General features: G+C 49.7%; 1 protein-coding gene across 2 annotated transcripts in view; it reads right to left on the bottom strand.

The window, feature by feature from the left end:
- The window catches only part of SASH1 (SAM and SH3 domain containing 1), an 843,969-nt gene extending 833,305 nt beyond the window's left edge, over positions 1 to 10,664 (bottom strand). For both annotated transcript variants that reach the window (XM_019488349.2, XM_019488350.2), the window contains exon 1: positions 10,169 to 10,664. In XM_019488349.2, the coding sequence (XP_019343894.1) occupies positions 10,169 to 10,564 (396 nt within the window). In that variant the 5' untranslated portion in view covers positions 10,565 to 10,664. The remainder of the gene's footprint in view (positions 1 to 10,168) is intronic.
- Between the last annotated feature and the right edge of the window lie 1,889 nt (positions 10,665 to 12,553).

Below are 12,553 nucleotides of genomic sequence, written 5' to 3'. Positions count from 1 at the left end.
GTGCACAGAACTTTGAATACACTGGCAAGATCATGATCCAACTGTAGTCAATGACATAAATACCCATACCTCCACCCCTAAGCAAAGTAGCTTCAGGATTTGATGTTTAGGCTAGGGACAGAAGTTACACAGAAACCAGTTTAAGTGATCAGAAACTGGTTTAAACCTGTACCAACAGAAATTCACTGCATATAAACTGCTTTCAAAATGGCCAAAACTGATTTAAGATAAACCTTGTTGAATGTAGTATCAGACTTTATTGAAGTCAAACCAGTTTACAGAACTGCTGTCCCAGACCCCTTCCTGGCACTCTAAGTTAACTCACAGTCCCCCAGCATTCCAGCATGGTTTGCAGCCCTGAGCTGGGCTGGAGGAAAAGGGTTGGCCCCAGCCCTCTCCCCCCTAGCTGGAACACTATCACTGCTCCGGCTGCCTGAGAAGGGCGTGGGGATGGGATGAGCAGTGTTGGGGGGGAAGTATTGCCAAACACTGGCCCTAGGCCTGAGGTGAAGGGGCCAGAGGAAGCCGCTGAGCCGGTGCTGTTACAGGCAGAAGCACAGAGGCTGTAGGCAGGGGGAGAGATGCCCCTGGAGGGATCTTGGCACTGCTCCCCTCTGTTCCACAACAATAAAGAGAAGGTGGGACATTCAGAAGCAGATGCCAGACACCTGTCAAGTAGCTTCTCCTCCTGCTGGGACCAGGTCCAGGCCTGGTACAGGGCAGGTGTCCCCAGGGGAGGGGAAGTTGGTGGCACCAATCAGCAGACAAGCGGGGATGCCCCTCCTCCACCCCCACTGCCGACTCTGCCTGCGTCACTTTCACCCAGCTCCAGGGAGCTGCAGTGACTGCTGGGGAAGTTGCTGGTGCTTGCCTGCAGAGTTACCAGCCACTGCAACTACCTGACTGCAGCCTCCTCTTTCAGACCCCCCTGCAGTTGGGCCAGCCTCTGTGGCTTGGCCTAGTCAAGCAGTGGCAGGGCTCAGCGTGGCCAGAAGCAGCAGTGGCAGCAGGTCCCCCAGGAGGGGCCAGCATACATCTGGCAGCTCCACTACCACCGGAGGGCTGCCCCAGCCAAGCAGCATGCTCAAGTACAGCGCCTGGAACATGCAGGGCCCAGGGGCAGCAGCCACAGCACTGCAAGCAGGGAAGCTGTGCCCAAGCACACTGATCAGCTGTGGCAGCTCTCCAACAGCAGCAAAACTGCTGGGCAACCAGATGCAGGCTGGCTCAGGTGCCACAGGGGCTGGCTGGCTCCTTCCAGGATACCTACCACTGCTGCTGCTCCTGGCCATGTCAAGCCCTGCCACTGCTCATGGCAGCTGGCTCAGCTGCCAGGTGGTCTGAAAAAGGAGGCTGCAATCAGGCAGCTGCAGCACCCAGTAACTCTGAGGGCGAGCACTGACAACTTCCAGAGCAGAGGCCATGGTTCCCCAGAGGTGGGTGAGAGTGACTCAGGCAGAATTGGTACTCTATCCTCATCCCATGAGCTACTGGGGACCTCAGCTGGTGGCTCCTCCATAGAGCCACTGCTACAGGCGTGTACGTGACAAGCTTCACAGATACCCCGGTCTCCTGCCCCTTCTGTGGGCAGAGGGAGACCCTGGTGTACATGACCCTTGAGTGTGCCAGGCTGCAGCCCCTCCACCTCCAGAACCTCCTCCTGAGGTTCTGGTTGAATTTCACCTCCCACCTTTTTGTTTTTGATCACCCCATTTGCAGCCCCACCAAGTCCTGGGACCTCCTGGTCAACCTTCTCCTGGCCCTGGCCGAGCAGGCCCTGTACTTGACCAGGAAAGAGGCTCTGGCTGGGACTGTGTGGGGCAGCTTTCCTCTCACTTGTCTGTGCATGTTTCTGGGCAGAGCACCACTGGGCAGTGTCCACTAGCTCTTTGGATGCCTTTGAGGACTGGTGGGTGTGGCCCAGGGGGCTCTCCTCGGTCTCCTCCTCAAGCATACTTATTTTCACTTTTTGACCCTTTGGCCCACATGACACTCCTATCCTGGTTTTTTTCATTAGTTGTCCCAAGAATTTAGTTGTTCCATTCATCCATTAGCCCCCATAAAAAAGAGCTACTAGTTAGCTAGGTGGGCCTTGCCCATGGTAATCGGATGGACAAATAGGCAGGGTTGGCAGCAGGGGCTGGGGGATCCCTGCTCATCTCCTGATAGGTGCCACCGCCTCCCCCATCCCCAGGGACACCCGTCCTGCGCCAGGCATGGGCCCGGGCATGGCCCTGTTGGGAGGAGAAGCTGCTCAGCTGGTGCCCCCAGATCTGGCACGCACTTCTGAATGCCCAGCATTCACCCAGTCACAGAGATCAGGCAGCCACTACCCCGGTGCCAGGCACCCTCAAAAAGACAGCAATGAGTCCCTGCCCCCTCCCTGCATGTCCAGGGTGCAGGTCAGACCCCTCTCGCTCCCTCCGGCCCCTTGCCATACATGCATGAGGGCTGAGGGGAAGGGCACCGACCCCTGCTCATGGCTGCAGGAAGCCCACAGGGAAGGGAAGGCAGAGAGCATGGACTGTGCAGCACCAGGCCCTGCCTCACTTCACAGTGGGGGGAGGGGGTGTGACACCCTATGCTTCATGCTTTCTGGATAAGGTCACAGAATCCTAGAGGAGTGGGGCTGGGAGGGACCTGCAGGGGTCACATCTAACCCAGCCCCTGCCTGAAGCAACAGCATCCCTGTCCAGACCATCCTGTACACAACCATGCTCTAAACTCTGTGTACAATGACTGGCAGCCCTGACACAAGGCTCCCCTGCCTCAGCTGCTCAAGCAATGAGCAGGGCAGGGAAAAGCCAGACAGATCCCGCAGGCCAGGGTGGGGGTTTAAACCCCTCCCCAATCATACTCAGCTTGCCAGGGCCTGGCCATGCCTTCCCCACAGCTCCCAGACTTGTGGCCAGTGCAAAAGAGAAGGGAGAGCTTGCTTTAGCACCCCCTGGCTTCTGGCCTGAACCACTGCAGGCATGTGCCTGCATTCCTGGAATCAAAAGTGAATGTTTATTCACTTATTTCTTGGTTCAATCTACGCAGGTTAGACTAACCTGCGAAGATTGAATCAATTCAAGTTTGGACTTTTTGAATGAATGTCTGTACTTAACCCCATGTGCCTCCAACTTGCTTTCGCACCTTCCACTCTTGCCTGCTGATGAGATTACAGTTTTTTCCCACCCTTTAACTTGGTAGATCCCAGTGATGAATTTTAGTAGGGATGATGCCTTAGTGCAGGGGTGTCAAACACATAGCCCATGAGATAGATCCTGTCTCTGGAGATGAGTCATCCAGCCTGCATGACTTCTCACTACAGTAGAACATGTAGGACAGGCAGTTCTCTCCAGGACCTCTATCCAAACACAGCCAGTTCCCAGACATGGAGTTCTCAAGAACTCAAATCAGTTGACAGGCATATTCCCTGCCAGGGAGTTAGCACCACTGAGGGCAAATACAGGAGGTGCAGCAATAGTTATACTCCCCCTTTACGTGTGTGGTGCATGTGCAAAGAGTTCATGCCAATCAGATGGTGAGCTCAGAGAGCTCACTGCACATGCACCACAAAGCCAAAACGTATGTAGCTGCACCTTTCTCACCATGACCCTAAATCCACCCATGAACAACAACACTGCTGACCACCACCACCCACTTGAATCCACCACCATTGCTGACCATCACCATTGCTGACCACCAACACCCACTTTTCTCCCCACTGAATGCATTGTTTTTCATTGCCACTGGTGACAAAAAAAAAAAAGAAAAAAAATCAGTAGCTGTCAGCAATGGGGCACGTGGCGTCAGCATTAACCCTCTGGCTATTGGCAAGGAATACAGCCTCAACATGTGAGTTGAGTGTGGCACCCAGCTTTACAGCATGAGTTTATTCTATGGCTCCTGTTCCTCCTGCTTCACAGACCCCAGTTCCTGTGCTACAGGACTTCCACAGAACTGAAGTAAAGAAGGGAGCATGCCACAAAATAACTGCTTACATTCTTTCATTACGTTATCCTTGCTGTACTCAGGTCCCTGCCTGGGAAGCAGAGGGAATAATCAGACTCAGTAAAATTTATGTTAAACCTCTCTGAAGGAGACTGGAGGTCTCATTATGCTGGTCAATGTATTAAGAAACAAATTCAAGTCCAGCATAATACTACACACTCAAAGGCTGCATTTTTTTTACCCTAAGGCTTTAATAGACGGGAGAAGGCTTCTCGCCCTCCCCTGTCCCAATATGTTTATAAATTATGGCTGTAAAGCCAGTACAAAAAAGTGTGAGGGGCGCTACATTTGACATACCATAACAGAAAGCTAGGGTGAACAAGAAGTCAAAGGGAAGTTCAGTGTCTTCTTATATTAAGTACCTTTTCCCTTCATAAACATTACCTACAGCTTTGCTAGTTTACTGCCATGAAAAATATTGTTACTCTTTAATGCACTGCAATTTTTGTCAATGGGCAGTTTCCCCAAGACATATTTGAGAACTGCTCAGAGTTGATGCAGTCATTCCAAAGCAGCCAGATCTTTAGGGGAAGGTTCATGTTTAATTCCCTCAAAGGTGAGCATTGCCATTTCTACACAGCAGGATAATTGCACTTATTCCTATTACACACACACATGCACATTGCAGATTTAAACTACGCCGCTTACAGAAAATCACGGAACTTTGATCAATTTCGCCTTGGGTTGTTTGTCTGTACCTACCCCTAAATATCTGTTTCTGGCCCCAAACTTAAATTGACTCAATTTACTTTAAAGCAGAAAGGTTAGTATCTTCACATAAAAAGATTTTATCTGTGTAAAACATTCATTAATCTATAATGTCAAAGAGTTTGTTATGTGCCACAGGGGTTTACTCTGAACTTAATTCTATGGCTTCACTATCAACATAGATGTTAGACTTCTAAGGGAAATACCATAGATATCTAAACAGATACCCACTTGACTCTGGTTTCTAACTTCCATACATCTGCTTGTAATCCTAGTGTTATGATGTTAAAAGTAATGTTATTTTCATGTAATGTTAGTTTCATTATTTTCCAAGAATTTTGATAAATCTGTATTCATGAACAATACTCCCAATGAAGAAAAGTTCTATGCCTATGTCACAGTATATAGTATTATTAGAACTTTAATACATTTTGAAATCTACATGGGCATAATTTTATAGAGGCAAATCAAAATCATCTTAATTGGGGTTGATTTTTTTAATGCATGTGTGTGTTTTAGGAAATTTATTTTTATGTATTGGCAATTTTCTGCAGAAGAAAAATTGAATGAAGCTCCTCAAGAATAGGTCAGGTCATTTATTTCAATTAGAAGTAGTAATGAAATTCCACTAAACTATTAGATGTCACTTAATCTATATATAAGACAAATAGAATACTTAATTCTTCTCGACATGCTCCATGGTTCTATTGCTTCTCGTCTTTAAATTGACAAGAGTGGTGATTCCCCACTCCCATGCCACAAATAATGTTTTAGTAGCCATTAGAACTGGGGTTGTTCACAAACCTTCCAAGAATAGACTGTTCTAATACCAAGCCTCTTAAAACACCATAATGAAATAGTTTGCTTTGCACCAAGCTCACCAGAAAACTAAGTGGTTACTTAATGAAATAAAGGCCCTGCCTTCCCTATCTAATCTGATTTGGTTGTTGCTGCCCCCTTTCCGCCCCCCAGACACTGATCCCTCTGTCATCATGACAGTCCCCAAAATGAAAGTCATATCTGCTCATTTATTCCTAGGGGGGGAAAAATACTTCGTATTTATCTTTCACTTCAGAAACTGTCTTGGTACCTTGGGTATTGTGAAGTGACTAAGTTAGATAAGTAATGAGTTTCCTTTTCATTAATGTAAAAAGAGTCCAAGGCTTTATTTCATTTTTGTTCCTTTTTTATAATCACATCTACCTCCTAGTATTACTATTTTGAATCCACAGTGTTAGTACTATCTATATACACACCACCCGTAATTCATTTTTCCCTGATAAATCAGGGAATTAAAAACTGCAGGATTCAAATTCTCCAAGGAAAAGATATTTCTCGGATTATTACATTTTTTAATAAAACTAGCTGCATGTTTTCATGAAAAACCAAGAACACTACTCTGCAGCCACTCTACCTACAGAGCTCCCACAGATCTCAGTGGGGCTCTCGTGTATGCAGCAGCTGCAGGATGGGGTTGCAAATGTAAACTATAAATCCATCACTTCTTTAAGAAGCTCATGGATACCTGTGACGTCAGCACGCGATCAATCAGATGCAAGAGACTTGAAAGTAAAACAGAAGGCTTTTAACTTTCAGGTGTATTATTGGTAAGGGTCAACATTTTGCTTTATGTAGCTTTCTTATTTAGTTTAGCTTTGAAAAGTAAAGAATGAATTACAACACGTGGCCTTGCTCTAATTCCCATGTTAATGAACAAAAAAAATCCATCGATAGCACTACATGTCTGAAATCATTGTAGTCAGATGGTTTGAATTCAAAGTTCACTTTTCTTAAGTGAGTCATTACCCTGGAATTAATACTTCTAAATTGGGGGTTAATTTAGTTTGCTCAAAATCAAAAGGACTATGATCCAGATGCAGTTTTATCTGTTTCTCTTGCAGATTCGTACTTCACCTGAAAAGGTAATGACAGCAGAAAAAGGTATCAAACCAGGGTCTTATGTTCCCTTATCTCTATATTGCCTCCTAAGATATTAAACCTGTGCCTTCCAGCAAGATCTACAGCTAAGGGATGTGAACTGGAGTTGGCAGTGGTCTTTCCAGTTCTCAGGGACATTTTAAAAATAGTACTCTATAAAACAGACTAAATGTGCTTTGATGTTTGAGATCTGTATAAAGAACTTTTCAACAGAAACTTTGGTACTGATCGAGAAACAGGCAAAAATCCAAAACTGAAGAAATCCCTATTCTGCACTTTTAATTCACAGGTGTCAAAGCACTTTATTTAAAAAGAGTAAATATACTGCAGCCCCAATTGCAACTCCTTTTCCAAAGGAGAGGTGACCCAGGTGAAGAGACTCAGCCAGGATCATACAGCAGATCAATAGCAGAGCTATTAACAGACACCAAATTGCCTGATGTCCAGGGATGTACTCGTCCACCCAGGCTTATTCTCAGTGGCACATCTGTTGGTGAGTTCAGCAACAAATGCAAAAAATAAGCAGGACAAGGTTTATTTGATGACTTAAGCAGCCAAATGCTTGCTCAGCTTAGAAGCTGACTCTTCAAGGTTCTTTTGAAATGCAAAGAAATGCATCTAGTACCCTCTACATAGAAATAGCATAAATTTTGTGAAAGGTACATCAAGAGATTTTTTTCTTCTGAAGTAGCAGACTTAACAAAAAATTACTGCTGTGATAATGGAGCCATTTTCCAACCTACAGAGCATGCAGCATTTCATTTTTGATACCATGAACGGTATCTAATACACAATGGCATGATCTTTTTCTACTCCCTATTTCAAAGATGGACTGTGACACAGCAGCATGTCAAACAACACAACTCTGTGGCTGCTGCTAATATGATATGTCGATTTATGAAGAGAATTTGTAAGATGAACTTGTTTTCTATTACTGCACTGAACTGAATTAAAACAGAAAAAATGTCATCATCACAAAATAAACAAGTTGGCAAGGCAAACTGAAAAAACTAGGAAATTAGTGTAGACTAGAGCATTGCTTGTTTATCAGCTGCTCCTTTATTCCTCAGCATATTGCATTTAAGTAACCCTACTGCAAAACAATCACTGACTTTTTAAAAGCAAGCAGTCGGCCCCAGTTAGTAGCCTGCCCTGTTCTCAGACCCTATGGAAAATAAAAGAAATAACAGATGCAAATTGATGCTGTGATTTGGCAAACTAACACTATGAAAGTTTAATAGCAGAAGAATTAAAAGATTCATTTAATAAGAAAAAGGCCATCTGACTCTGAAGACGCAGCTTCTTGTCAGTGCCCTCAGCTGGTAAGTAACAAGCAAAACATAATCAGGCAGGTAGATACTGAAGGGGTTGGGGAGGAGGCATTGATAATGGTTCAGAAAACAGAGTCAAGAAAAATATGAAAAGAGAAAATTCACTGTCAGCCTTTAAGACAGCCAATTAGTTTCAAGACAAGCTGGTATTTATCCCAGATAATACAACAGTTCATATAGGCTTTGTCACAGAAGGTCCAGCCCTCCTTCATCAAATCTGGTATGCTGTCCCTAGCATACTTGATGTCTCAGAAGAAGGTGAGGGGGAAAAATGTTTTTATGGAGATCCAAGCAAGTGTGTGATATGACACTTGGAGACTGAGGAAAGGCTGGCCTTTCTAACTCCTGCAAATGACTAAAGTCCTGCCACCTAAAAGCTTACTAGCCTTATCGTGTACAGCTTAACAGTTACAAAACTATCTTCTATACAGTACTTTAGAGTAGAAAGTTTGTTTGTTAGCTTTTTAAAGAGAAATTCTTCTTGCTTGGCTAGTTTAGATATCTCATATGTAAAGCATGACACACATCTGACAGGCTACACTGCCCATAGCTAGAGCCTTTCACTTTCAGCTAAATCCTTTTTAAACTGACCAAGTCTAGACACATGACTGCACATGCCCATATACCACCCTGATACGCTGGCATTATGGTATTTTCTACATCTTTCTAAATGCACCCAGACAAGCCTCTTCTCTTTTTAAAATAACTTTGGCTGCATATCTTTTCTGAGCTATCCTTCGGTTGTCCTTGATGAAAAAGAAAAACTGTAATTCCTCCTCCTCTCCCCTCCCCCAATCACAACATCCTGTAAAATCAGATTAAATCAGTCCATATAGGAAGCTGCAGACTAATTTTTGACAGTGTGCGTTAGCCTACACTTACCAAAACTGAATTTCATCTGTCACCCTCACATCTACTACTCTGGTTGCAGTTTCATTCATCACAATCCTAGTTTTGCCTAAGTCAGTTTAGCCTGATCATCAGATTTTATATAGTCCCCCTGCTGTCCATCTTATGCTGAGCACCCACAGCTCTAATTGAAGTCCATGAGACTTGCCAGTGCTCCGCCTTTCAGAAAAGTCAGGCCTCAAATCATTAAACAAAATATCGACGACCGGTGGTTATCCAAACATCCCCTGGGGCACCCACTTATTCTTAACTGGAAATGCGTGCCCAGGCACTACAATGCCACTCTCTTTCCACTGAACCAGTTTTTAATCTATACTGAGACCTTACTTGCTTAACTCTGCTGTTAATATGGTCTTTCTTCTCGTTTCCAGGGGAGAACCAATCAGAAGGTAAAGCTAATCCAAGTCCAGTATACACCCCAGGCCACCTTCATTTCACATTCCCATGCCAAGAAACCTGCCTGGGTCACAGGCACAGCTGTCTTACAAGAGTTTCACCGAACTTGAACGCCCCCTTCCAGCAGCCTGTACTCTTCTGTCCTTTTTTTCAGTGGGCAGCATCTGCCTAAACTCCCGGGGTCTGGCTGCTGCATGATCATGCCGCTTGCCGCTGAGCAAAAGAACAGAAGCAACAATTCTTCTCCAGCCTCCTGACAGGTTGGGAAAGGCCCCGTTCCACTAAGACCAGTCCACTCAGACAGAAGCAGGGCTGGAAGGGACCTCTAGAGGTCACCTAGTCCAGTAGGTCTCAACCTTTTTGGACCAGGACCCATTTGTAAACATCAATGGTTAGTCCTGACACAGTGCCCCCTGCCCCCAGTGTGTGGGACGGCCGGGGGGGCAAGCAGCCCTTCACAGGCCAAAACTCTGCCAGCCTGTAAAAGAAAAGCCCTGTTTTTTTCCTTTAAAGGAGAATCCAATTCTGAAGTCTGTTGATCCCTTTGCAACCTTTCTCTATATTCTTGCAACCGGGGGTGGACAAACAGTGCTCTCACCCAATGCCCTGCCCCAGGCAGGACCCTCCCTACCCAAGTCATCCCAAGACACACACCATCTCAACTCTGCTGGAGCTGCTTTGCCCCCAACCAGGGAGAGCTCCAGAGTCCCAGAGCCAAGAGGGAGAAAAAGTTACAGAGTTGGGATGACAAGAGCCGGGCGCTATCCCCGAGCCCGCAGGCTGGTGTGCCACCAGCTCTTCAAGAGGGCCCCAGAGAAGTGGGGCTGGATGGGGGGGTGTAGACACGGCACCCCCCTGCCCGAGACTCCCCCGCGCCCAGCCCTTACCTTGTTGGAGTAGGGCGGCTTGCTAAGGTCGATGCCATCCCGGAGCAGCTTGTCCCTGACCATGATCTTGAGCTTGAGCTTGGGGTACGCGGCACGGGGGCGGGCCTGAGCCTCGTAGTGCTCCACCAGGCGGCTGGTGTAGAGCTGGGCGGGAGGCGGCGGCGGCTCCAGGGTGAAGTACAGCCCCGCGGCGCTGGCGTCCTGCTCCCGCAGCCGGCGCACGGCGGCCCGGATGCGGCGCCGGTGCGGGGGCAGCGCCACGCCGATGGCGTCCAGGTCGGGCTCGCCGATCTGCTTGCACACCTCCAGGTCGTCGTAGCCGTTGTCCACGAAGGACTCGGCGTACTGGGGCAGCTGCAGCGCCCGCAGCCACTCGTACACCACGTTGCTGCACATGCTGCTCCGCGCCGTGCCGCGCCGCGCCGCGTCCCGCCGCCCAACTTCCCGCGCCCGCCCCGCCCCGCCCCGCCTCGGGCTGAGGGGACGGGGACGGGGACGGGCCGGGGGCGCGGCTGGTCCCGCGCACTGACGGAGCGCGGGAGAGCGACGGGAGCCTGGCACCGCTTCTCTTCCTCTGGGGCCGGAGCTGCCGCCGCTCCGCTCCCTCCTCCGCCGCCGCCGCCTCCTGCTGCAGCTCGCCTGCGCCTCCCCGCCCCGGCCCGGCGGTGCGGCCGCTGCCCTGCCCTGCCCTGCCCGCCGCCTGTGTGCGCGTGCAAGTGTGTGTGAGAGACGGCGTGAGTGTGAGAGTGTATGAGTGAGACAGAGAGAGTGTGAGCGTGTGTGTGAGTGTGAGGCCGTGACTGTGTGTAAATGTGCGGGGGGGGCGGGTGAGAGAGAGTACGTGTGTAAGTGTGCGCGAGTGTGAGACCCTGTGTGCAAATGTATGTGAGAGACTGTATGTGTGAGACTCTGTGTGTGTGTGTGTGTGTGTGTGTGTGTGTGTGTGTGTGAGAGAGAGAGAGAGAAACTTAGTGTGTGTGTGACGGTGAGTGTAAGGAAGATGTGCGTGTGCGTGTGTGTGTGGTGCGTGTGTGAGAGCGGGTCCCCTCCCCGCGCGCAGCGCCCGGCGCCGCGGTCCCGACCGGGGGTGCTGCCGGGCGGGGACGAGCTCGCACACTGTCTGCGGGCTGTTTGCGCGAGGGCTGCGCCCCGCCTCGCACTCGGCCTCCGGCTCCTTTGCAAGGGAAGCAGCGAAGGTGCGTGTCCCGGTCCCCGCCCGGGCGCTCCCGGGGCCGCTCCGCGCGGGGGTGCCGCAGGTCCGCGGCTCCGCTCGGCCCCGCTCCCCGGCAGCCTCCAACTCTGGGCTCGCGGCGCCCTCTCCAGCCCCGCGCTGGCAGCGCAGCCGCAGCCGCCGAGCCGCTGCCCGGCCGGGTGCCCCGCTCCGCACGGCCGGGTCCCGGGCAAGCGCCGCCGGGGCCGGGAGACCGCTGAGGCTGGAGCCATAGATGCTGAGTCATCGCAGCCTCGTGCCGGTTCCTCACCAGACAAGAGGGGCTGGCAGGGACCTCAGGGGGTCACCTGGTCGCAAAGCAGGACTGTCCTCAACGAGGTCATCCCAGCCACAGCTTTGTCGAGCTGCAGCTTAAAAACCTCCAGGGATAGAGCTGCCACCACCTCTCCGGGCAGCCTTGTTCCACTGCTTTATTACCCTCATCCTGATCAAGTTTTTCCTAATATCCAACCTAAGCCTTCCTTGCTGCAACTTGACACCATTGCTCCTTGTTCTGCCATCTGCTCCCATTGAAAATAGTCCAGCTCCATCCCCTTTTGAACCCCCCTTCAGGTAGTTGAAGGCTCCTATTAAATCCCACCCCAGTCTTCTCTTCTCCAGACTAAATAAGTTTCATAGTTGGTAGGGTCCGAAGGGACCAGAGCAGATCATCAAGTCCGAACCCCTGCCATGGGCAGGAAAGCATGCTGGGGTCAAATGACCCTGGCTAGGTGTTCATCCAGCCTCCTGAGGACCCCCAGGGTAGGAGCCAGCACCACTTGTCCTGGAAGTTGGTTCCAGATCCTAGCCACCCTAACTGTGAAGTAACGCCTCCTGATGTCTAGCCTGAACCTACTCTCAGTCAGCTTATGGCCATTATTCCTTGTAACTCCCAGTAGTGCTGGGGGGAACAGGGACTCTCCCATTGCCTGCTGGTCCCCTTGGCAAGCTTGTAGGTGGCCACCAGATCCCCTCTCAGCCTTCTCTTGTGGAGGCTGAACAGGTTCAGGTCCCTTAGCCTCTCCTCATAGGGCCTGCCCTGCTACCCCCTGATCATGCGGGTGGCCCTCCTCTGGTCCCTCTCCATGTTGTCCACATCCCTCCTGAAGTGCGGCGCCCAGAACTGGACGCAATACTCCAACTGCGGCCTGACCAGCGCCGCATAGAGGGGGAGG

The sequence above is a fragment of the Alligator mississippiensis genome, chromosome 1 (genome assembly GCF_030867095.1).
Source record: "Alligator mississippiensis isolate rAllMis1 chromosome 1, rAllMis1, whole genome shotgun sequence".
NCBI classification, from domain to species: Eukaryota; Metazoa; Chordata; order Crocodylia; family Alligatoridae; genus Alligator; species Alligator mississippiensis.
Note: the sequence above shows the minus strand (reverse complement) of the source record. Positions and strands in the feature narration are given on the sequence as shown.